At 41.1% G+C, this 27,258-nt stretch overlaps 1 protein-coding gene across 1 annotated transcript in view; it reads left to right on the forward strand.

Moving 5' to 3' along the window:
• pde1cb (phosphodiesterase 1C, calmodulin-dependent b) overlaps positions 1-27,258 on the forward strand; it is a 46,915-nt gene extending 19,657 nt beyond the window's left edge. Inside the window, exons 5-19 of the mRNA XM_030774653.1 lie at positions 12,549-12,662; positions 15,687-15,869; positions 16,698-16,764; positions 17,079-17,195; positions 17,346-17,486; positions 19,281-19,381; positions 19,932-20,060; positions 20,389-20,490; positions 21,957-22,077; positions 23,684-23,765; positions 23,939-24,059; positions 25,897-26,072; positions 26,326-26,538; positions 27,015-27,077; positions 27,200-27,258. Coding sequence (XP_030630513.1) covers positions 12,549-12,662; positions 15,687-15,869; positions 16,698-16,764; positions 17,079-17,195; positions 17,346-17,486; positions 19,281-19,381; positions 19,932-20,060; positions 20,389-20,490; positions 21,957-22,077; positions 23,684-23,765; positions 23,939-24,059; positions 25,897-26,072; positions 26,326-26,538; positions 27,015-27,077; positions 27,200-27,258 — 1,789 coding nt within the window. The remainder of the gene's footprint in view (positions 1-12,548; positions 12,663-15,686; positions 15,870-16,697; positions 16,765-17,078; positions 17,196-17,345; positions 17,487-19,280; positions 19,382-19,931; positions 20,061-20,388; positions 20,491-21,956; positions 22,078-23,683; positions 23,766-23,938; positions 24,060-25,896; positions 26,073-26,325; positions 26,539-27,014; positions 27,078-27,199) is intronic.

The raw sequence follows: 27,258 nt of genomic DNA on the forward strand, positions 1-27,258 counted from the left end.
ACACTAACATAAAATGGTTGCAATAAACAGTCAATTTCACACTCCCTTACCCAGTCTGCTTGAGGAACGTGTTAGTGTAAGAATCGATGTTTTTTCCTTGTACTCTTGAGCACAGTCAGTTTTACATGTGAGAATGGTCAGGGGACTGTTGGCAACATCACACTTCTCAAGTGTGTGGTGGTAACATAAACACACACGCACACACACACACACACACACACACACACACACACACACTGCTGGACTGCAACAGGGACTAGTTTCCCACAGCTGAATATTTACCTAAAATAGACAATTTTTTCAAATGTTCAAATTTTGAATTTTTCTCTTTTTGAATGACATCGCTTAGCATGAAACTTCATTATATGCTTTTGGTGAAATGCCCATTCTGATCTTTTGGCTCACATGATGTCTTCTTCTCCCTGAAAGGATCTTGTATGCCAAAGTAGTTCCATATCTACATATTTGTTCCAGCATAATTAATGCAAGCCTAAGATGGATGATCAAACAGTTTGCCATGACAAATAGGGATGGTTTTTGTGAGTGCTTTTCAATTATTGGTGAGTAAATTGAACAAGAGGGAGAGAGAAAGAGCGAGAGAGAGAGAGAGAGAGAGAGTAGAAAGAGAGTGAGATGCACAGAGAGGGAGAGAAGTGCAAGGGAGAGAAAATAATACTGAGAAGCAGAAAGAGAGAGAGGGTGAGTGACTGAATGAATGAGAGAGAGAGAGAGGGAGAGAGAGAGAGAGAGAGAGGGAGAGGGAGAGAGAGAGAGAGAGATTACAAAGGAAGGGGGTCTCGTTGTGGTCTAATATTAGAGTGAATGTGGGATTAATTGGCCCAGTCTGCTGGAGGGAGGATGCTGCTGAGAGTTCCTTCAGATTGCAGAGGGAGGGATGACTTCCTGTGCTGCACCAGTTTGATTGACAGCTCATTGTGAGCCTGTGTAATTATTGCAGGGTTAATTGGCTGAAAAGAATTCTGGGACTGTGTCATTACTGACGCAACACAACAGTCACAAATATATACGGCTTTGCGCAGGCACACACACTCGCATAAATACACACACACACATCACACACATACACATACAAGAGGAAATCAAGACATTAGGCTCTTCTGTTTAAACAGAGTGCGTATTCTTGAGTAGTTTAATAAAGAACCGCCATTAATCAAAATGAAGTGTTCATGGCGGGAAAATATGAGCTAATGTACCAACAGATCCAAAACCGAGGCTGAAAATTCCCAATATTTTTCCCTCTCTTTTTTGCCTCTCCATCAATACAGAGGTGTATTTGAGCGTAGCACCTCCTGCTCTAACACACCTGCAGATCTCCTGCTCTCTGCTCTCATTCTCCGTCCTCCAGACCATATTGTGAGAGCCAATGAAGATGATGAATGTCACAGTCATTAGCGCTTGAGTCGGTGACGCGCAGACGGTAAACGCGCAAACAGGCCCGCGCTGAACGGAAAACCCCGAGAAACCCCTCGGCTAACGCAGCCCTCCCCGCGCACCCTGCACCTGCGTGAAAATTAACCCAGCAATCACGGCCCCCGATTACATTACAACAGAGGACATTTCACATAATCAAATGATGTTCATCTTGTCCATTGAGAATTAGACGGGTAATTGCAAACAAGAAAGAGAGTGGAGGGAGAGCAGAATGTGAGTGAAAGATGGAGTGAATGAGAGAGAAAGAGAGAGAGAGAAAAAGAGAGAGAGGGAGAGAGAGAGAAAGAGATAGAAGGAGGGGCGAAGGAGTGAGAGAAAGAGAGGGGAACGCCAAAATAAACACCGTAGATTTTTTCACGGAGAGACAATAGCAGCGGGAGGCGTAATAGAGACCTGGAGGATGAATGTTCCTCTGAAACGAGTTTACAATGAAACTGTTGAAACAAATTAAGTCGCCATCCCACCCTGTTCCTTTTATTTTTGTTTTTTGTTTTTTAAACGGTGTGGACAGAGAGTTCTCTCGGGGTTTTAATTTGAAGTCATTTTACATTCGAATGAAAAGCAGAGAGCAAGCCAGTTTAAATCTGAGCCTGAAAAAAGGTCTCTTGCTTGCTCTGTATAAACAGTAGGGGATGTACAGGGGGACTAGCCTGAGAGAAAACAGCGTGTTTACCTTCAGTCGTCCTTGCCAAAAAATAATCTTAGGTTCTCTTAGTGACGCATTTTGCTCAGGAATGTAGGATCTGTGCTGTGTCAGCCGTCTGAGAGGGAAACACACGCACATACAAACAGAGAGGGCAATCTAACAGAACTTGGCTATGAATCTCTGGCTTTGGACTTTGTTTGAACCCCGAAGACAGAGGAAAAGATGCTTGTAAAGCTGCTTTCAATTTTGTAGATTTACCCGGCGATTTAATGCGTTTGGTAGATTTATGGCCAGGTTTACGCTTACAGTGTTTACTGCGCAGGTTTTACGCAAGACATTACTAATCATAGGATGATATTAAGAATTGGTCACTGTCTTTCTTTCTTTCTTTCTTTCTTTCTTTCTTTCTTTCTTTCTTTCTTTCTTTTTTTCTGGGGAAAATTAATGAGCACAAATAAACTGTAACTGTGGTCATGAATATAATTTGTTCAATTATTAGCAATAAAAAGTGATATGACTTTGACATGAGACTATTTTAGGAGTTAGAGGGTAATCTAACATTTTAGCATTGATGACAGAACTCAGTTAATACATGACTTGACATGATGTCACTTTTGGAGTTCGACTGTATATGGAGAAAGGTCAGAGCTGTGAATATGACTCATTTCTCATTGATTATAGCCGAGCCCTCTGCCTTTGGTCAGTTCAAAGGGCAGTCCTCCCAAGTCACCTCATCAGTGAATATGAGCTCTTCCCTCTCATTTGCAGTCATAGAATCTCTCTCTCTCCCTCTCTCTCTCTCTCTCTCTCTCTCTCTCTCTCTCTCTCTCTCTCTGTCTTTGCACCTGATAATTAGACGGGTAATTACCCAGCTGAAATGAACCCCAGAACTATGGGTAATTACATTCCTCTCTGCTGCTCTTCCCCTTTCCCTTCGGCTCTGAATCCAGTCAGGTGCTCTTTTCTTTCCGGAAGCATCCGCCCTGGCTTTCTAATTGAAGTGATTTCACAGAGCTTTGTCAGAGCAGGTGTGAGACCACCCCCATCCTCTTACATACGCATGGACACACAGAACACTTTAATCCTCCGCTCACTCACTCTTACTGGTGGAAATGTTATGAATCAGATGGAGCCAAAAGTAAAAGGGTCTTAAGGGTAAATGCTGTCACTTCCTTCTCTGACTTTTGACAAAACTAAATATAAAGTATTCTTGCTCTTGTTCTGAAGAGCGTAAAGCCAGAATATTTTTTATGGCACTTCGCTATAACTTTATATTTATACTTTTTTAATGCACCTCAAATCCAATCTTGTGCAATCACACACTTGGGGTACACTCATCTTCTCCCTCCAAGCTCTTCCCATGTGTAGCAGAACGGATCAGATGATGATGTAATCTCTCACACCCCTTCCTCTAACGTTCAAATAAACTGCATGCCCTGTCAATAGAGCAAATGATATAAATTAATGCTGGCTCACCACTCCTTTCTCTCTCTCTCTCTCTCTCTCTCTCTCTCTCTCTCTCTCTCTCTCTCTAGTCCTGTCTGTATTTTTCTCCATCTGCATCAGTTTGCCATTTCTCCTGAGGTTAATGAGCCATGAGAAAGCACTCTACTGTTTTATGAATGTGCAGCCCTGTCAGTGCGTGTTACGCCACTGAGTCAAATCAATCAGTGCTGCGAGGAGTTCGGGGTGTCTGTGAGGTGACTGATCAAACAGGCTTTCCATTGTTTGTGACAGAAATTTTATCAACCATGCTCATTCAGATTAACCCATTTGGTCTTGGCGAGATCTCTAAAATGGCTGTTATTTGGATGGCATTTTTATCAGACAGTGATGTGTAGACCCAAATCATTGCCTCCGCAGTCTCTGCATTTCAGGGGTTTTTTTTGTCTGTTTCCCGGTGGAAATGATCTTTTACAAGTTATAAAAAACTTGAAAAAAAAAAAATGCTATGGAAAACTGGACCTCTGCAGTGATATGGCACATACTGACTGGTATATGCATACTGACCAGAGGATAAAATGACTGTTTTTCCTTTTGAGGCATGCTGTACATATCCATAGCTATAAAAATACAAGTACGACTTTAACAGCCTAGATGTTAACACAGAGGGTTCTGGCTCACAGTGGGTCCTTTTGATTGAATCACTGTCTGACAGTGTAGAGATTTTGTCATACATCTGCAGTTTAGGGTCCAAATTAAACTCTGTTACACTTTCCAACTTGGCTAGAGACTCTACAGAAACACAGATAGCCCTGTTCCTTTGGCAGAGTGAAGCACCCCCCCTGCCTGAGTCACAGACACTGCCGTGACTCACTCTACGTAGTCAAAGTTAGAGTTGAATGTTCTCCAATCATGTCATATAATTTATTAATATTAATATTAATTTGCACGTACAGGAGAGAAAAGATGTGATGTGACAGAGGAGGCATCTCATTTCAGGTGACTGTCAGGCAAGGAGGAGATGGCAACTTATTCCAAATTTAGGGAAAAGAAAACTGAAAACAGTAGTGTTTGGCAATGCATATGTTTGGCAATGTTGAGAGAGATGACTCCTTTGCTTGAGCTCAGTGTTTCAGGCAGGGCTCTGCAGTAACAGTCCGTCTCATTCACTTACTTATCCCAGTTTAGACACTACATGTGTTTGCTCTTTGTTTGCATTGACTGATCCCATTCTTATATTGATATTGCTCAGATTTTAAAAACCGTGCTACATACATCCTTCAGTGAGTGCAGAACACCCTATTAGAGTCAAGGACATTAAAGCCACTCTCCTCTATACTCATTCTTATCTGTCTGTCATAACCGGCCTCGCGAGGTGATTGTTCATTCCAGCTGGGCTGTTAATTAATAAGGTCTAATTGAGTCGTTAATGGAATGCTAATCAGTGTAGTATTAGACTAATCAGATGCAGAGACAATTCACGTTGTTTTCACTCAGGCACCAACCTTGGACAGAGGATTTAGCACTCATACAATTAGTTTTAGAAATGTTTATCAAATTGATAATGACGACTTGTGTGAAAACTTGAATGCAAAATGTGAATCAATGTTAATTAATTTATGTGAAAAAAAGAACATACAGAAGAATTTGAAATCAAAAGTTAAAAGGCTGAATGGTAACAATAAGTGAAAGAAATAGTCTGATATTTTGCCAAGCAGATGCTTTGGAAGTGTATAGTAGTGACACTGACCAACTCACACAGTCATAGATTAGAATAAGGCATATGCTTTGTGACATGTTGTATGATGCAACGGATTCTAATATCAAACACACTACCACCTTGAGAAACTTGTCATTCTCTCTCTCTCTCTCCCTCTCTATCTCTCTGTCCCCCTCTCTCTCTCTCTCTCTCTCTCTCTCTCTTAAAAATTGCTCTCTCTCTCTCTCTGTAAAGAAACACTAAATCAGAACACCCAGACTGCCAACGTCCATCAGTGTTCTGTAAATCATGATGAATTCTAGCACCATCTGGGTGAAATATGTTCAGGTACACCTGCTCTCTTAAAATATAGTTCCACACTGGGCCTTAGAGTTACATTTCAGAGTGCTGTGCAAAGTGAAAAAATAAGAGTAAATTAAGCCAATTTTTGGTAAATGATGTTTTGGGGGTTTTTTTTAAATTACTTTCTGATAACATTGTATTTGAGACAAAGGGGAAAAAAAGCTAATTCAAAAAGTGTAAACCTGCCTGCTCTCTCTCTCTCCCTCTCTCTCTCTCTCTCTCTCTCTCTCTCTCTCTCTTTCCCCCCTCTCCGCAGTAGAAGTCTGAAGACACAGTGTTGCCTGCTGTCCTTTAGATCACATGAATCTCATTGCCTCTAAAAAAAAAAATGTCTATTTTATGGAATTAAACCACGTTTCATTTTACCTGCTTCTAAAGACTTAAGGACATTTCCATAACGTAATATGTGTTTTGCCACAGCTTAAAGGTGTCTCTGTGACAGCTGTACGGCTTTTTTTCATTTAGTTCAATGCTGACATTTTGCTGCTTTGTTCATTGCCCTCTGTTTGACATTATCTTGCAGCGGAGTATTATTTGCAGTTTGTTGCTAGCTGGTCACCGTCCTTAATAATATTTGATAATAAGAGAGATGCTGCTCCTACCAGCTGAATGGCGCTGCCATTAGGGAACTCTGAATCAACGCAGCTGTTTTAAAACCAATTAGAAATCTGTGCTCTCTGAATGTGTGTGTGTGTGTGTGTGTGTGTGTGTGTGTGTGTGTGTCTGTGTTTATCAAAGTGACCTCAGATGGTTTCATCTCCTAGATTGACTCGTAGATTTGGTGACCTTTGTAAAATTGGATTACTTTCATTAGATTGTCGGGAGAGAAGCTGAGACTAAGCGAACTTTTGTTCTTGAGAAAAAAAAAAAAAAAAGAAGAAGAAGAAGAAGAAGAAAAAAAAAACAGGACAGGACAGGACATTCAGATGGGATGTACCCCTTCTGTGTTCATTGTTTACGTTACACGTATGAGGACGACGTGAACGTCACAGGAGTACAGTGTAAGTAGAGGAGCAACCTCATTACTGTGCATGATAAAGTTCAGTCTCAGCCTCAGCTTTCCTACCCCGTGGCAACAACACTGTAATGATTATTACACTAAGCCTCATTGTGCAGACTAATGCACTGAAACATGTTGTCTGGCCCTCCAACAACAGATGAGCTTAATCTAATAATTCAAGTAAATGTGTAAAGCTATTAAATAAAATACTCTAAATTCTTTTCACCTCCCTCTCTCTCTCTCTCTCTCTCTCTCTCTCTCTCTCTCTCTCTCTCTCTCTCTCTCTCTCTCTCTCTGCTCCCCTGTCTTTCTTTCTCCTGTTTGTGCCATCTGGACCACTCAGTAACCGTCCAGTCCTGACCCTGCTCCTGCCCTCGTCCCTGCGTCTTTTTCCCTCACTGGAATGCATACTTTAATCCTCTTTTATTACGTAACACAGCCTCTGTGCGTGAGCGGGGATTATGTCGTTCCAAACAGACGCATGTCAACATGGCAGTTCAGCGCTGAGCGTGAGGCAGTCGGAGAGAGGGTTTGGCAGGCGCGTAGTGGTCCCTAATATGTTTCTAATGATGTTGTGCTCTGAGCTACATTGTGTTTTGCTCACGTCATTAGCCTTAGTGTAGGTAAGGGATTTTGGAGTTTGTTTACAATGAAGCGAGAGCTGAGAGTTGAGGATCACGTGCAGATCGTGGTTTTATTCATATGATAATATAAATGTGAACTTTTCGAGAGCTTTGCTAGTTGTATATTCCTGAATACCTGTACGAGGCTAGATGTTGAATATTTGTCTGTGCGTGTGTGTGTGTGTGTGTCTGTGTATCTTTATGATGGATGGTCCATGTCTCCTTTCCGTTAAAGGATTACATAGGAAAGAGTTTGATTCCTTCGAGGGGAAAGAGAGTTAATACATCCTAAGCCAAACGCTAAGCCACCAGTTTAATGCATTACATGACTTTGCTGATCGGATCTGTCACATTTCAAGAATAAAGCCATCAAAACTCTCAGGACAGCTGTGTTTCACATTCAAAACCCAATCTTTTTAAGGTGTGTAATGGCAGCAGGATTTTTCACTCTTTTACTTGTTATTCCAAGCTTTTTTTTTTTTTTTGAAAAGCTTCACGCTGGTCCATTATGAATATCTTGGGCATTTTAAAAATCAAATATCCCGTCTGCTGATGGTGTTGCGCTCCACACGCCAGCGTCGAAGTGAACGCAGCCCAGTTGAGAGGCAGATGAAGGACGCTCTGGCGCTGTGTGTTTTAACTTGCATGTCTTACTCTCCCCCCCCCCTCTTCACTCACACTCCCTCTCCCTGCCTTTACTGTTACAAGAAGAACGCCAATATCGTGTTCATTAAAGCTTTCATTAAATCTGAAATCACCAGCCAATGCCACGCGATGATATGTCCACACGCTCTCACTCTTTCACTCTTGTTCTCTTTCTTCTTCTGTGCGTCATCATTTTTTTTCTAATTTATTTCATTTGACGTTGATTGATTTCCCATCCATTCTTTGCTCACACTAGCTAATAGGACAGAAGTAATAGCAAAGGGATGTGATACTGATGACGAGGTGTGAGACTATTTTCCGTAACTGGTAGCGTTTGTTGTGCCAGTTAATGTGTCAGCAACACTGCACTCTCCATAGCCAGAGATCTCAGAGTTCTTTTCAGTGAGTTGCCCACTGTAAATCCTTTTGGGGTCTTTTTAAAGGCATTTTTGTGGAGCAGCTGCTATTACGCAGTAGAGCGTTGATATTTCATTAATGTCAAAATGGGGTGAGTAAAGATCAAGGCTGGCTCAATGTCACCCAGTGGCCCGTGGCCAGATGAATGAGGTGTTTTAAATCATTAAGATGTATGAAAACTTGTTAAGAACGCTCTCAGACAAATGCACATAAGGGCTGATGATGTCAGTATTACTGTATTACTGTAATAACAGTGCAGACACATGCTGCTGGACCTTAGCCAGGTCTTAATGGGGGGAACAGTGACCTGAGAAAGAGAATACAGAGAGGGAGGATATGGGGGCCAACATCCATACACACTTGTCACACACACACACACACCTCCATACATCCATACACACACAGACACACACACACACACACACACACTATTCACACAGAAACAGATGAGACAAGGAATAGGATCTGTTTTTTTAATTTGTTGGTGGTTATTGTTTCCATGCCCCTGTTCTACTCTTTTGCTGGTTTGTGAAAATGTGGCTGTTGTAATGCACTACTGGATTGATTCAGCATTGCTACGTTTCCTTCCATCACCAATCATTTCCAGGAATTGAAAAATGGGCTGCTGGGATTAGGAGAAGCTTGATTTGGTCTTGTTGCAGCTTGAGTTTCAATCTCACATGCACACACACACGCAAACACACACACACACACACACACACACACTTGTGCACACATACACACACACACACACACACACACACACACACCACCAACCCATTTTTTGTACACACACATACACACACACAGATAAACACAGACACTCATGCATGCATGGACACAACCACAAACACACACACACACACACACACACACATTTGTATACAAGGATACACTGACACAAGAGCACAAGCACACACCTGAGGCTGGTTTGAACTTTAAGGAAATCCAAAGGCAGGAACCCGCTTTCTTAATCTCCTCCCAGTCAGCAAACACAAACTACTCATTCACTCTGACAGAAATCCAACAAGAGTTTCATTAGCAGAAAAACACTCCACACCTCTGAGACTTCTTCAGCATAAATATCTCATTAAGGCTGCAGTGCATTGTGATCCTACACTGTATGGACAAAATTTATAAATCTGGGGGGTTATTTCACACAGAATGGACTGCACACCATGAGGCTAATCTTTCCCCTCTTCCTGGGTGTTGGCTGAACTCGAGGGAAAGTGTAGAAACTCATATGGTAAATGACTGCGACTGCTGTTTAAATTAATGACTATGACTCTATAAATCAAACACAGGCTATTATTCCTGCCACGTGGCCTTGCTCCTCTATGTGCTCCCTCAGCATGGTACAAGCTGACTTTTTCAGAGTATGACTCCATCCTCTCTAACTCTGTGGGATGAGGTGATAGTTTGATGTACTGTATGTTTTGTAAGTGAAGTTAAGTTTCTTATGGGTCATGCGAGCATCTTTGTGAGGTTTCAGAAAGGGAAAAATTCAGAAAAGCTTGTTCGGAAACTTCAGGAAGCTTGTTCCAGGAAACACTTATTAATTATTAGACTTTCAATTATTAGACTTTCATTACCTAATATATCATTTCTGTCAGTAATGACTAATTTATAAGGATTGGATTCATATTCTGGAACAGAGCAAGTAAAAGACATCAAAGCTGAACCTGCTTACAATGTCTCTAGTCCATGCTGAAACTCCTAAACTGAAATACAGTCTTAACAGAAACAATCTGTCAGCCAGAGCTCTGAAAGGGATCATTACAACAGCACAGTCAGGGAAAGAAATTACCTTGTTCAGTCATCCATGTCCATATTTAGGACACCTTAATGAGATGTCCTGAAATTTTGAGGTCAGCTCAAAAAAAGAAAAAAAGAAAAACAAGGGGAAATCGTTGATAATCTGTAATCCACTTGCACTGGAAACAATTTTACTGGTGTCTTTGATAGGTGGGCTGTGTTCAACCAATCAGAGAGCTTTAATCAAACATCATGTTGCTCCCCCGCATGTCTTGACACATCTGTCATTTCACCCACCCACGAGAGAGAGAAAAAAAGCTTTGTGTGTGGAGTATAAAGGAATTCAATTGTTGCTAATGCTCTGATGGACAGTATTATCTGAGTGGATCTATGAAGTTAGTGTGTTTGAAAGTCTGTGAGGAACTATAAGAGATAGCTAAATCAACACTTTGCTGGAAGTACAGAACTTTTAATGCTTTACTTATTTTATTGTTATTTTCTCCCTACATGAATCCTCTAAATATTAAAAAAAAAAATAGAGTACATTTACTCTGGTATTGCACATGAGGTACACTTGGAAAAGCTACTTTAAATCAGTTTGAATTATGCTTAATGACTTATTTTTGTGCGTGAAATCAAAGAGGCTGTGTTTAGGCTCGTGGAACTGCAGGACTGTTTTGCTGTTGGATAGGCTCTGGCTCCCTGTGGCATCAGACTGGAGATCAGGTGTCAGGGTTAATGGAGGCACAGCATTTGTTTGGATTTCCCACTTATCTGTCAAAAGCGTACAACATCCTCCGGCAAATGTTTATCTCCTCTTGTCATTCCGCCGACCCCGAGTATCGATTACTCTTTATGTAGCGATCGAATGTCACTGCTACCGTAACATACCACAGCATCAGACAATTTTGCTGTCTCATTGCTTTAAATGACCCATCAGATTTGTCTCCTTTGGGCATCAGAACGCAGACAGCGTTTAGAATCCTATTTTTTTGGGGGGGGAAGAACACGTTTTCCTGGGTAAAGAGACATTATTTTACTGGAGTGCTCGTAAATGAGAGAGCGTGGATTACTTTGAGACTGTGATTTGTTGGAATAATGTGTCGCTCTCTCGAAAAAGGTTGATATTGCCTGACCTCTGCTCACTGTCTGAGTTCCACCGCCTGAAAAGAAGATGCCAAACATCGACGAAAAGTGACTCAACAAATGAATTTCTTTGTGTACCTCATCTGATAGCACTACTGAAGAGCTGCTCAGAGCCGCCGGCCTTAAACAAACCGGAGGGGTATTAAAAGGATAGAAAATAAATAAATAAACAATGCAAGTGAAATTTCTAATCTGCGCTCCTCTCTGCATGGCTAGGAAAACAAACAAAATCTATGAAATCCACAGAGAGCTCATTGGCTACAGTGTGTCAGTTAGCGGAGCCAAGCTTCCTAACTGCGGTATTGCAGCTGTCCCAAGCAGCTGGATCCAGATCGCGGCTGGCAGCGTCACCGTGAACCCTTTTCTCATACCCATACGCACTTATGCTCTCACACGTACACTCCGTACACGGGCAGGATACCAGACATCTGTCAACAGCTCAGCTGTTTGAATTAGGCCGTTTTGACATGGTTTTGTGGGCATTGAAATTGAGGAGTCTTTGCTATAATATGAGATGACAGTTCATCCATATGAAGAAGCCTTTGTTCAGACAAAGCAGGAGATCATTTAAAAGCCCATCTGAGGATGGAAATGATAAGACTGATGGGACAGGCATTTGGTCGAAATCATTAGGTTTTGTCTTTAGTCTTATCAGCCGGCTGCTGAACGCAATAGTGTCAGCCGGGTTCAGACTGGGTGTTGAAGATAACAGGTAAAGAACTCTGTCTCGAGCTTAGCTCAGTCTACACAAGTATGTTCAGACGCTTAGAAAACCTTCAGCAGATTTGCACTATTTGGAAAAAATTACGATATTTCATTTCTGTATTCCATTTTTTGAAGTTTAGATTTAAAGAGTTAACAGGGTGTCTTGGTTTACATGGGGGATCATAATATAAAACAAGAGCAAACTTGACCTTGAATTTGTTATTTATCTTCTGCACTATACACAGCACATAGATCATCAGCAGAAGGGGACAGCATTACAACGTCTGCCTCAAACGTATGCAGTCTTGAATATCAAAGACTTCTTAATGGCTTCAAAGTTTACCACTGGGATATCACGACTTTGCGTTGATGTTTCTAGCTCTTGAAAAAGATAATTTGCTTTTTGAAAACTATTCACATTAGTGTCATAAGCAATCAGCACGATATTCTCCTGATATTTTGACTTTTTCTGAATCTGCTGCTTCATTGGTAATCAAACCTTTATTTGCACAGTCAAGTGGCTCACTCAGTGCTGTGTACTGAGAATAATCGGCATGCTTAACTGATTGCTTATTGATGTAAATGCTGAAATGTATTTGAGAATCACATCTCTCTGTGTGTATGTGTGTGTGTGTGTGTGTGTGTGTGTTTCAGGTTACGGTGTCTCGTGAAGCAGTTAGAAAGAGGAGAGGCCTCCCTGGTGGACCTTAAGAAAAACCTTGAGTATGCAGCCTCCGTGCTTGAATCAGTGTACATTGAGGAAACAAGGTAAAGTGTTCACTCATGCACTAATACAGCCAAACATTCACATTAACAAAGGAATTAGTGGCATTAGGAATAACCAATTGTACAGACAAGAAATGCTTGAAATTCGAAAATTCTTTTAAAAACAGATCAGAGAAACAAATCCTGAGACCACTACAAGTAATCTTCAACATTATTATTCACTAATTGAGTAAGAATTTTGCACAGTAATGTTCCTGCAATCAAATATGGGCTTGCTCTCAGTATTTATAGAGTAGGCCTGTTCTAGGTGATGCAGTAAGTACAGTATGTGATGAGGGAATGAATCTCTTGAGGTCATAATGTGTGAAAGGACAATGCCACGTCTGGGATTCTGAGATAACTGACTTTGTCTAGGGTTAGTCCGTTTCTTTGTGGAGGTAAGCCACACAAGCTTGAAAGCAGTGAATCACAATGTGAAGAGTGGGGTTTTATTCAGGCTCAAAGAGACCAACCAGGTGGAGCATGCCTGTCAACAACATTTGCCTCCAGACATGTCAAAACAGAAGGGGAAAAAAAATACACAGAAAAAAACGTAAAAAAAAAAAAAAAGGCACAGACTTTTCACTCAAACATGCAGTTTTTCAAAATACCGTATTTAAATGAGCACCCGTGTAATGCAAAAGGGAAATATCTCCACCATAAGCCACGATAATATTACTGTTTGAATATTTATTCAGATTGTGGGAGAAGATAATGGTCAGCGAGGCTGTCTTAAATGATTGGGTGCTGTTAATACCTTTTCTGAGACAAACATGGACAGAAATGAGAAAAGCCCTTGTCAGGGTGCAAAGGCTGCTGTTGGCTGAGATATGATAAAGCTTATGGAATTATGTAACCATGGCGTCATTCTGGTCAGACTGGATTAAGACAGAGCCAGCAAACACAAACGCCAAAGACATTGCCGGTTTGATTTGTTCATCTTTTGATTGATGCTTGTTTGTGTGTGTGTGTGTGTGTGTGTGTGTGTGTGTGTGTGTGTGAGAGCATGTGTGAGTGTGTGTGCATAGTTGGACAGTGTCAGTACAAGTAGGGATGTTACTGTTTTAACTTGCCAACATTCCCAGTTGGTAGTCCCAGGTAGTCCCAGCAATGGTAGTGTTGTTTCTTTGAAATTCAAGTACCTTTTCAATACTAAGGCCGATTTATCCATCAACTAGCGGGGTAGCGTTGACGAACACATCACTTCGTTATCCCAGGTAATATAAATATTTACAATTTACAATTTACAATTTAGTTATTTGGCAGACGCTTTTTACCAAAGCGACTTACAATCAGTGCATCAGTCAGAGTCAGATTTCTAATACCTTGTGAGCAGAGATCACAATAAGACCGAGCGTAAAATTGCCCCTTCGTATTGCGCCCCTGGAATACTTTGACAAACGCAGATACAAGACAGAGGGTTTTTTTTTTTTTTTTAGGAAAGGGAGGTTAGGTAATGGGGGACAGGTGGGTTCTAAAGAGGTGGGTTTTCAGTTTCCTGCGGAAGATGGTAAGAGATTCCGCAGTCTCGACTGCACGGGGGAGGTCATTCCACCACCTCGGGGTAATGGCGGAGAAGAGGCGTGGTCGGGAGGAGCGGTTGCCGGGTTCCCGAAGTGAGGGGACCGTCAGTTGTCCAGACGTCATAGAGCGGAGGGTCCTAGTTGGGGTGTATGGAGTTATAAGAGCCTGAAGGTACGATGGGGCAGAGCCTCTAGTGGCCTGGTAGGCCAGCACCAGTGTCTTGAACTGGATGCGAGCTGCTACCGGAAGCCAGTGGAGTGCAGTAAGCAGTGGAGTGACATGAGAGTGTTTAGGAAGGTTGAATACCAGGCGTGCAGCGGCGTTCTGCACGAGCTGGAGCGGCCTGATGGCGCAGGCCGGCAAGCCAGCCAGTGGCACGTTGCAGTAGTCCAGGCGGGAGATGACAAGCGCTTGGACCAGGAGCTGGGTCGCCTGCTGTGTTAGGAATGGGCGGATTCTCCTGATGTTGTATAGGGAGAATCTGCAGGATCGAGTGACTGCCGCGATGTGATCGGAGTAGGTCAGCTGGTTGTCCAGGGTTACGCCAAGGTTTTTGGCTGCTGTGGTGGGGAATACCGCAGATCCCTCGATGGTGATTGCAGTGTCGATCGCTGGGGAGTTCTTAGCAGGAAAAAACAGGAGCTCCGTTTTCTCTGGGTTGAGTTTGAGATGGTTAGCAGACATCCATGAGGCAATGTCTGCTAAGCAGGCTGCGATGCGAGGTTGAACCTGGGAGTCAGAGGGGGGGAAGGAGAAGAACAGCTGTGTGTCATCAGCATAGCAGTGGTAAGAGAGGCCATGGGTGGAGATAACTTGACCGAGTGATCTGGTGTAGAGAGACCAATCTGGTGTATTTAACCAATCAAATCACGTATTCTCTGTCAGTTGTTTGGAACCTGGACAAATGACCCATTAAATGATTTGACACACACACAGCTTGTAGTGTACCTGGCTACATTTTTCTGAAGGATAACCTTCATGGAGCTAAGCTTTGTTTATTCTGGACTAACTGGTAGCACTCTGTGTGTGTGATGTGTGTGTGTGTGTGTGTGTGTGTGTGTGTGTTTGGGGATGGGAGCGTGAAATTCACTACATAATCAGACTTAAATGAAAAACAGCACCAGCAGTAAACATAAAATTATTGCAAAGTTTGTGAGCTGAGTTTCATCCATTTTAGGTGAAGATAAAGAAATATTATCGTATTTATAAGGATATTAACATTTAATTGGGTGAAAATATTAAACAAACATAGCTAACAGACATGTCGATAAATCCCATGAAGCTTCCGTTGGACCTTGTGGTGAATGATTGCCATGGTAACCTTATAATATCATGACAGTCTCATGAGAAACTGGAATGTTCAAGTGGGTTTTCCTTCCTCTGCTTTTTCTCAGCCTTTGCCCTCTGTCATCTTTGCCTCCCCTTTCCGTCTCTCTCTCTCTTTCTCTCTCTCTCTCTCTCTCTCTCTCTCTCTCTATCTCTCTCTGTCTCTCTCTCTCTCAGGCGGTTGGTGGACACTGAAGATGAGCTCAGTGATATCCAGTCAGACTCAGTGCCATCGGAGGTGCGTGATTGGCTGGCCTCCACCTTCACGCGTCAGATGGGCCTGATGCTGAGGAGGACTGAGGAGAAGCCGCGTTTCAGGAGCATCGTCCATGCGGTGCAGGCTGGAATATTCGTTGAAAGGTGCAGTCATGACCCGTAGATTATCTGTGCTTTAATTCTTGAGGCGTCTGTAGTAATACACGCGCGCACACACACGCACAAACACTGGCTTCAATTTTAACGTAGCTAAAGGTAACCATAACAAAAAATATATCAATACTGACAATGTTCCCAAATAAGGACCAAGAAAACATCCCCACGGGGTCAGTTTTGACAGATATGTCTCATGGGGACATTTGATCTGCTCAGTTCCTCAAAATCTAAACCACGCAGAGACACATGGCCCCTACACACACATTTTTTCTCTGTACCATTAGTACACACACTGATGTATTCTGTTCCACGCCAAGCTTAATAATGCTGTTTCAATGTGAGTTGCAGTGCTCTGTCTTCCTGAAGGACACCTTAACTTGCCTGAGCACTTCCAAATGCCTCTCTGGAATCTCATTATATCTCAATGCATTGGGCACAGAACGAGTCAGTGAGCACATATGCACTATACATCATCCACAGTCAGACAGGTCTGGAGAACTGCAATCACTTTCCAGTAGACCAACTCTTTAGCAGCTCTCTCCAGGACCCGGGCCTATCAGCACTTAGCGCTTCAGTAAATTTCACCTCAATCTATTTCAGATTGCACTACAAGAAAGAGGCAAAACAATGTATTGTAAAACAATGATACAGAATTGTCAAAACACAATATAAAAGCCCTTGAGCTTGTCTTCAGTTTATGTTTGGATTGTTTTGAACATTATGTAGAGTTTGGTGTACACTGGTGGAATACGGGCAGCAGTAGGTGTTCAGGTCAGTCGGTGTCGTTTAACTGAAATTTTTATCCCGCCCTAACAGGATGTATCGCCGTACCTCTAACATGGTGGGTCTGAGCTACCCTCCAACTGTTATAGCTGTACTTAAGGTAAAACACACACTCACACAATCACACACACACACACACACACACACACACACACGCATGCACACACACACACATCCCTGCACACACACACACATGCACACACACACACACACACACAAACACACAAATAACCAAATGACCTTCTCTATCTACCAATATTCTTGATTCAGAGTAAAAACACACACGTAACTTCAACAGAAACACTGATATTACTCCACATACATGCAACTGACTCTTGCTTGTTTATGTATGCAAGAAAGTTAATACTCTAAAAACAATGAGCCATGATTTGTTTGGTTTGTTTTTGTTCACAGAATGTAGATAAATGGTCATTTGATGTATTTGCGCTGAATGAGGCAAGTGGAGATCACGCATTGAAATTCATATTCTATGAACTTCTGACCAGATATGATCTCATCAGTCGATTTAAGGTAAGGAGATCTACTCTGACACCAAGCAGCTATGCTCTCTTCCCACTGTGCTGAATCATAGTCTTGTGGCTTCAGTAAATTGGATTCAATATACTTGTCTGTGTGAAGGTTGGTTGTATTATGATAACAGTGTAATATTGTTTCTCTCAGATCCCCATCTCTGCGTTGGTGTCATTTGTGGAGGCTCTGGAGGTGGGCTACAGCAAGCATAAAAACCCCTATCACAACTTAATGCATGCGGCTGACGTCACACAGACTGTGCACTACTTACTGCTGAAAACTGGGATGGTGGTAAGTGGAAAAGACTTTCTACACACACCCACACACACACACACACACACACACATACACACATGCCCGCACTCGCACACACACACACACACACACGCACACAGACACACACGTGTTTCAGGTATTTGCTGGGATCAGTCTGCAGATCTGAAGATGATTTCAAGCATCTTTTTTCAAGACTGATACCAAATAGTTTTCAAAAACACATGTTCTGAGAATATCTTTTTCTTGGAATTCCTATTTTGAATGTCTGTTGGTTGAATGGAATTAAATTATGTGAAAGGACTGGCAGAAAAGAACTTTCAGGTTTTTTTTTTTTACTCCTTTCATGAATAAATTTTATTATCACTGAAAATAGAGAGTGTATTGCCAGTATGGAAAGTAGACATATATGCTTTCTCTCATGTGCAGCTGTATCTTTTTGTCATAACCAATTCCAGCAACAAGGTGTTTATTATATGCTGTAACACAAATAAATTATGCTAAAGAAATAGCAAAGATATGTAGACGTCCCTGTAATTTACAAATGCAGGAAAAAATTCAAATATTAGTTCCAGTCAGTTTTTAAATATGCAGTTATTTTAGTGTAATTTTATTATTCATTCATTTTTTATTCATTTAAGACGTATCGACCCGTTACACTTTTTCTCTGCTTCCCTGAAGTGCATTTTCTTTTCTTTTTTACTTTTTTTTTCATCTTCTCTTTTCTTTTTCTGGTTAATGGCTGAGCTGTGTTTGAGTACCCTGCTCACCTTCCAAACCTCTCTTTGTTTGTTTAATCATGTTTATTTAATAATGTTACTGCGAGAGCTTGTCAACAGCGTGTGTTCGATGGGCAGTGCCCTCAGCATAAATGCATTAGAGAGAGGCCCTGAGGCCAGAGAGAGACCAGTACCCCATCCATCACGGTCTCCCCTCCAGACCGCTTTAAATCAGCATGCTACTGGTCATTCATATTACCACTAGACGACAACCTGCATTCACACACATTCTGTTAGGCTGTTGCTGATAATTTAATGATATGCTCAACACATCAGTCAGAGAAATCGATTAGGGTTTCCTTTCCTTTCTCAATATACCGCACTCAGAAACACACACAAACACACACACACACACACACATACATACATACACACACACACAAAGAACAAAACCTAAAAGAGCTATTAAGAGGTAAACATTATGCCTCTATATTTTATTTGATTAATGAAGCGTCAAATTGTGAGTGAAAAAAAAAAAAAAGTTCCCTGTGCAGTTTTAGATGCAGTCATGACTCATTCTTAAGGTTGTCACTTCATACTCTCAAAACATTCAGTGCTATAACTGGCAGTGGTTTGCGGCATCATTTTAATGGGTTATTAATTTTTAACACGAAATTCACAGAGATTTGCACAGGCTTTTCCACCGTGTTTCTTGGTGCTGACAGAGTCATAATACAGACTGGAAAATCCAACTGACTGGAGATAAAAGGTTCAGCTAATGAGGTGTACAGAATTTAGTCTATGGCCTTATCTGTACAAAACGACTGAACTCTCTCCACTGCTTTGCTGTGACCCCATCATTCCCGTCCTGTCTTAAACAGTCTTTTTAAATGGCAGCTCTCTTATCTGTTGTCTCTTTTTTTATGGAACATCTCTGTGCTAATTTCCTGTCTTTTCCTTTCCTCCCCTCCCCGTTCCTCCCCTCTCCTGTCCTCTACATCTCTTTTATGTCTTTCTTGTCCTTTACTCTCCTTCCGGATCCTCATGCTCTCTCGTTCTCTCCTGCTCTTCTGTCTCTCCTTTCTGTCCGTAGCACTGGTTAACAGAGCTGGAGATTTTTGCTATGATCTTTGCTGCTGCTGTCCATGACTATGAGCACACCGGGACCACAAACAACTTTCACATCCAGACAAGGTAAAGGCACCGGGGGGGGGGGGGGGTGAGGGGGTGGTGGGGGGGGGGGGGGGGATCAGAAGAGCAGAGGTGAGTCATTCATCAATATGCTCTGTCAGGGCTTCAGTTCCAGACAGGTCTACAGCCTGCAGTCACAACTGGGAAACAAGACAAAAAACCCCCTCCTAAAAAAAAAAAAAAAAAAAAAAAAAGAAACTCACAGGGAAAAAATTTGCTCACTTTTTTGGCAACGAAGACCCCTCCATCACGCCCACTCCCTGATTTAGCTTTCCAAATGTATCGAATCATTAAAATGATCTAATTAGATAATTACCCATTATATCACAGTTGCAGACATAACGTACAGCGTGTCGTTTGTTTGTTTAATTGTTTCTTATGAGTTGATTGCAACAGAAACGAATTGATTACCATCACAAACCGATGTGACATGGAAGCGCATGCTGAGACGTGCTCTTACGAAACCAATGGCATGACACCAGTGACTGAGTCATTACTTTAATGAAACATTACATAGTCTCACTCACTCTGTGTCATCCGGATTTGCCTGAAGGTCAGACACAGCCATTCTGTACAATGACCGCTCTGTGCTGGAGAGCCATCACGTCAGCGCGGCATATCGCCTCCTGCAGGACGACGATGAAATGAACATCCTCTACAATCTCTCCAAAGATGACTGGAGGTACGTGAGGAAAAGGGTTTTTTTTTTTTTCCTTCTCTCTGGCAAAACAGATGAAGCCATTACTGCGCTGGACCCTAAAGTCACCGATATATCATCTTGCCCATGCCGCTTTTTAGCCCTGGTTTACCAGCTGGGGAATGGGAGAAACCAAGCAAAGATGAATGATGATTATTCAAGCTAAGGCGCAGATAGATTCTGTTTATAAATCTATTTTCGGAAATTTCTCAGATTCAATAGAAGGTTTCATTATTTCTCCAGTACCGCTTGAATGTTAGTTATTGACTGTTTGTTATGTTGTTGTGCTGAATGGTTGGATATCCTGATTCAGAGAGTTACGAGCATTGGTGGTGGAGATGGTACTGGCCACAGACATGTCCTGTCACTTTCAGCAAGTCAAGGCCATGAAGAACTTTCTACAGCAGCCAGAGGGGTGAGAAATGCCTTCATGTCTATGTCTGTGTTTATGCCTCTCAGGGTATTTCATTTTTATCAACTTGTTTATTTACTCTGTCCCTCTATACTCCAAACAGACATATATAGCACTTTTGTCATAATACCTCTTTTGTCAGATAAAATTCTGTCATCGTTTACGCTTAAAGCTTGTTGCGCTAGGAATGCAGGCATGTCTCTATAAAAAAAAATGTACACAAATGTTTCTCTGCTTTTGATCAACATTTAAGAAACCACTGTAAGAAGCATTCACAGAGTTTTTATTTTACTCCCTGTAATATCATGCCCATCATAAAAACCAAATTGTTTTTATGAATTAACACTGGTGTAAGAATGTTGCGTGTGAACAATACACAATACGCATGGCAGTGTGTGAATTACCTCAGGGGTAACCGATGATGGAGGGAAAGGAATTCTGTGTCTAACGACATCACTTTTCCAAAAGGGACATAGGAGACCATAAAACCCAGATGAATCTCTGCTGATGAAACAGCATTCTACAACAAACCCAGAGTTAGATTTCTGCTGATTACTATAGTCTGTAATCCCAAAGTCTTGCTGACTCTGGGAAACAGATTTATATTATTTCTTAGCCAGAAAACACTGGAATTCATCAATCCCAAAACTGAGGACTTGTAGAAACTATGACTTGTAAAACACAGAGAGTGAATTATCACTTAATAGGTCCAAATGAGAAATGGGAAATCACTATTGCCAGCAGCCAGCGGCCAGAACACTGGAGCTCAGTAATAAATGAGACCCAGGAAATGATATTTTATATATATATATATACACAGTAGGTGATTTGTTATTCTTTTTGACGGGGGAGATAGCCCAATGGTGACTGACACCACTCTATATAGTATATATAGGGGAATGGCAGGTTAACAAGTGGGATGCATTTTGGGCATTTTGCTAAAGGAGGATGGCATTGCCCCTATATACTATATAGAGTGGTGTCTGAATATACACATACATATACATATACACACACACACACACACACACATATATATATATATATATATGTGTGTGTGTGTGTGTGTATAAGTTTGGTGATATTTAAATTTAATGTTGAAATGAACTGAAACAAACAAGCTAAACTGAACTAAACAAAAAGAAGCAGATGTGTGAGTAGTGTTTACAGAGTGAGCCTAGTACATTGTCATTAGCCAGCCTTAGGCCAAATGCCCCAGAGATATCGTTTTGATCTGTAACTAACTCACAGTGTAAACAGAGAAATGAGTCATACCTATCATACACTGTTTGCTTAAAGAAAAGAAAAAACTGCTACAACCCATATGTTCAGAGGTTATGTAAGGTCAGATATACTTTACTGATCAAATCAGTTCTCACTGTAGAGACAGAAATTGTTATTTATGTTTGTGTGTGTGTGTGTGTTTGTGTGTGTGTGTGTGTGTGTGTGTGTGTGTTGCTCTCTCACAGGATTGATAAATCTAAGGCTCTGTCTCTGCTGCTACACACTGCTGACATCAGTCATCCAGCTAAGAACTGGGACCTACACCATCGCTGGACCATGTCCCTCTTAGAGGAGTTTTTCAGACAGGTCGGTCTATTGTATCAGTGTGTGTGTGTGTGTGTGTGTGTGTGTTTGTGTGTGTCTGTCTGTCTACATGCAGGAGTAAACCAAAGCACAATGTGTAAATGCAGATATTCAGAAGTCATTATTAAAGATATTCAAAAGTCATTATTAAAGATATTCAAAAGTCATAATGCACGCTGTATCTCTGAAAGAAAGATATTTCGTTAATTCTGTCAACAGCGTAGTTAGAATGATGTCACTGAAATTTACTGCAGCTAGAGACAGATTAAACTTAACATTTATAGCTACTAAAACAGGAGGGTGCTGCTACTTAATTCACATACATATTTCCTTCAAGAGATGAAATACTCACTCCAACAGCATGTGCCCAGGGTGTAATTTCAATATATAAAGTAATGTAGGATTGACAGGCAGCAAAACATAATTACATAATTTGCTCATTTTTACAATTCTTAATCATTCATTATTTGAAAACTGTGTCTTAAAATGGCTTAAAAGTAGACATAGTCATTTTAATTGCTCACGCATTCTTTTGTTATGAAAATAACTTTTAATGGATGCAATGGATGTCACAGGAAAACAGTGGATTACAGGTTGTACTGGTTATACATATTTATTAAATTATCTGTAATTACTGAAACATTTCAAGCTCAATTTTTTAAAAAAAAAAATCTTTTACCGTCATGTCTCACACAGTATTTCAAAGTTTGTCTGCTTTTGTTTGACTCCTCATTAGCTTGTTAGCTTGTTAGAGTTTGAACTCTTTTTTGCAATTAATCGTCCTGATTTGAATATTCGTCTGACATTATCTCATTACTTGGCATGGCCAGGCTGAGTCCAGTCTAATGAAATGGTCTGAGTTTACTTATGTTACCCACACTGATCTAGGTCTTGACAGCATCTTTATTTTATTGAATATTTATTGCTTATCACATATATTTTACACAGCTGTTTATACGAGGCAAGTGGTCCGACAAACAAACTGGTAATATAACCTGTGTCAGATCTGATGTTTTCTTATCCTGTCTCATTTGGTGAGACAATCAGCAAGGCGAAATGAGAGGCGTCTGTGACTCACTCAGAGTGCCTCTTTAATGGTGTTTTTATTGTTTCGCTGTGAGAGACTCTAAACGAAGCTCAGACAGGGTCTGTCGCCTATTTCGTCTCTGGTGTGTCTGTCAGGATGTTTTAGGCTAAATCTGCCCTGGCAGGAAGAGAGAGGGTAAACAACAGCAAAAGTGTTTTGTTCTGTGTCATATAGACTGAATGAGACAGCAAAAAAACACAAACATCAGCTAATGAATGATGGAATGAATCACAGTTATATTCCTCTGATTCTTCTTATAATTGTCTCTATCAAGAAAGTGTGTGTGTGTGTGTGTGTGTGTGTGTGTGTGTGTGTGTGTGCGTGCACATGCGAATATGTGTGTGTGAATGCAATTATACACATTTTATTTGTGTATGTAAGCCTTTGCACACAGATACAGCATAATATGGTAAAATGTCGTTATGTAAATTTACTGTGATGTTGTGTCCTCACATGGATGTATAATTCCACAGGCTTTGGATTCTGCATATGCTAAATGGGGTCTCTACTTTGTATGTGCAGGGTGATAAGGAGGCTGAGCTAGGCTTACCTTTCTCACCACTCTGTGACCGCAAATCAACCATGGTCGCCCAGTCTCAGATTGGTAAATCAAACCACTCACTTCAGAATCTCATCCAATTACTTCGTCTCATCTCTGTAGGCTGTAGTTTGCCATTTGAAGAAGTTAACCTTGGTGTGTTGTGACACAGCATGAAGGAGCGGAAAGCTGTGCTCATTCATATGTCTAGTAATGTTATAAACTCTCTCTTACTCCAGGGTTTATCGATTTCATCGTGGTCCCCACGTTTACTGTCCTGACCGACATGACTGAGAAGATTGTCACTCCTCTCATTGACGAAGCCGCCCACTCTGGCCTGGCGGGCTTCCGCAGATCAAGGTCAGGTTTGTTCTGTTGTTTCATTGTTGTGAAGGAGTCCCAACTGACATGGTTTTTTTTTAATGTATTTTATTCAATTAGATATTTCAGATTAAAACTACCCCTGATCTTTGCTCTTCCAACAGTATTAAACAATAGTATTTGTATTTCTGAACAGTTAAATAAATATGTTTATGCATCAAGACCTTTATGTGCATTGGTAAGCAAGCAGATTTGTGGTTACATATTTAACCAAATTTTCAGCCTCTTTGGTAAAGACACACAGATATCAATACATCAATCAGAATAATAATTAAATAAGTGGAACTAACAAATAAGTGGAACTATCAGATCAGTTAGGCCAATTAAAGGTCTGAGTATACTCACATTACCAGGACTGATCTAAGGCAACTGCTTGCTAGCACTCTCCAGTCTCCCTCGTCCTGTAAGTAGAGGATGAGTCCCAACGGGTTACCTCTGTCTTCACTGACACAACGGGCCTTGAGAGTGCTTGTCAGTCTTCAACGTTATAAAGTCATGACTCTGAATATACATACCTTTATGTACACTTCTGTAATGCCTGTTGGCCTATGAGATACGGTAATCCCTAAAAGCATTTCTCTAGACACTTCTTCTCCATATGCGAAGCACTTCTTGTGCTGTAGTTGTAACTCGCTCATTCACTCACTCACGTGTGGCTAACTCAAGTGTGTTGATTCTGAGGGGAGGTTTGCTGACCCTCTAAATATTAGAACTGGGTAATACAGCCCCTCAAATTAAATGCAGTTCTTTGAAAAGAAAAAACATGTCCTCTTGAAGAACTGTAAAGTTTTTTATTGACATTATAATCCTCATTGGAATGGAAGTTGGGTAATGTTCTCCTGCATCTTCACCTCTATTCTCTTTAGACTCTCCCTTGTGTTCGATCACCTCTCATGGCCCATACAGATTCGTTAGGAATTATCGGCAAATTAGTTTGACAGTTAGCACAAAGATGGATGCAATTAAGACATGCTTTATCAACTTTAATTAGCTAAAACGAAACCATTTTGGGGTAAAAGTTTTTAACTGTTGCTGATGTAACAACGCCCTTTTCTGGGTTGCTCACAGTTACCAAAAAGCAATATCCAGATATACTGTTAGCTAAGCAGTTAAACTACGTATGGTTGTAACAGCCGGGCATTGACTTTGCTAATTGACTTTGCTCTCTTTTCACTTTCTTGTTTATCAATGTCTAGGCGAGGCAAAAATTAAGATTTTACTTTCAGGACCAGGGAAAAGGAAATAAGTAAATGTACAAAATAGCCAGCAACCACTTTCATCACAACACTGCTGTTAAAAAATGGAACATCTTCCACACATGTTATGAAGTGGGACAGACTTGAGATTACTCCTATAGAAATGCCCCACTCAGATTGATGTCCTTGAGCTAGACTGTGAAGACGAACACTGGCAAATCACCGGGGGTGCTATGTATGAGTGGTGCCTCACATCTATGACACCGTGTGTCCTTTTTCAAGTATCTTCATATGTACGAGTGACAATACATCTGTTTATATCTTAAGCATGAAAATAAACAACTGGTACAAGACAATTTTATCTAACAACCACCTCTAACAACCAGTCTCTAATTTTTTAATGCTGGTTTTAGTCATAACATATTTGGAATACGATATTTGTATTATAATAGATTTCATTTTTCAAGAATATTTCAGTAGTATGTTTCACAAACCTTATTAGGCACTGATATTTCATTCTTATTCATGTATTGTCAAAGATGTATTTCTTAAATAAGTTGACTCTCTCTCTCTCTCTCTCTCTCTCTCTCTTTCTCTCTCTCTCTTTCTCTCTCTCTCAGTCTGAGTAGTTTAAGTTCAGCGGACGCTAAGCGTGGCAGTGTAAACAGCACGGGGTCAGACACCAGTGCAGCTCATAACTGTTCCTTGCTGGCCGTTGACCTGAAGAACTTCAAGGCTATCTGGAATGAGGAGGTCTACCAGAACAGGGAGCGGTGGAAAGCACAGGCAGCCAAAGGTGCGTGGAGAGAACTAGTGGCGCGTTTACTTTCCTTAGATTCAATTTGTCAATCTTGATTTTAAAAATGTCAATCTCCTTACCACATGTCCTCTAAAAGTTAATGACAAAAAACGAGAACTTTAATGAGAGTGAGGTCCTCAACAAAAAAGGGCAATTCAGCAGTTTAAGAAGTTCAGGCAGCTCAGTTCTGACATAAAAGCTACTATTTAAGCAAGTAAACTTTAATACCCCGCTACGTGAACGATCACAGAGACAGAGGAGAAAGCCAAGCGTGAGGCAGAGGAGTTGGCCCAGCAAGCAGAAACTGTGGGGGAGCAAACAGAGCCTGGACAGCCAGGAGGACCAGAACTGGAAGGTGAAGAGAAAGGGGAATCAGATCCTGAAGGAATTAATGGATCACCCAACCAGAGCTCTCACGACAGCATGACAGAGACCAGACAGAGTAACCAGCAACTACACAATGGTAGGCCAGAATTAAAAAAAAAAACAAATAGAAGCAATCATTATCAGCTCAGTCACATGTTGGGAGCCACTTGAATATGCATATGGTTCAGGAGTTTTTGGTGACCCACTACGCAGTGACAGCGTAATGTGTGTGTTATGAAGTATGTTTATAGATTGCATACAACAACACTGCCTCCTAGTGGTTGTTTTGTGGTACATGATAGTGGTGGTCAGAACAACCCTGGCTAAAGCACATGAGAATTGTATAACTGATCTCTCTCTCTCTCTCTCTCTCTCTCTCTCCCTCTCTCTCTCTCTCTCTCTCTCTCTTTCCTCTCTATCTATTTCTGTTTTCTGTTTCTGTTTCTGTCTTTTGCACTGTCTGTCTCTCTTACACACACACACACACATACACTGTGCATCTAAACTAGTGTTTTGTTACTTTTTTCATCTTGTTGACAATCCTTTTTTTTAACTGTTTGAAATGAAAAACAGGAGAGGTATCAGAAGAAGCCTCTTCACCAGAGGGCGAGGACAACATGAGTAAAACAATCAAAGGTAAATGAAAAACACCTTTTTAATGCTTTCAGTCCAGTTCAAGTCACACATCACTTCTATATCACTTTGAGGCACAGATTCCGTATGCTGCTACTGTGCTCTGTCTTTGTTGTATCTAACAGTACAACCACCTTTCAAAAGAAATCATTTGTCGTCCTTCACAGAGCCTGAAGATGACTAA

This window comes from Chanos chanos, chromosome 5 (genome assembly GCF_902362185.1).
Source record: "Chanos chanos chromosome 5, fChaCha1.1, whole genome shotgun sequence".
Lineage (NCBI taxonomy): Eukaryota > Metazoa > Chordata > Actinopteri > Gonorynchiformes > Chanidae > Chanos > Chanos chanos.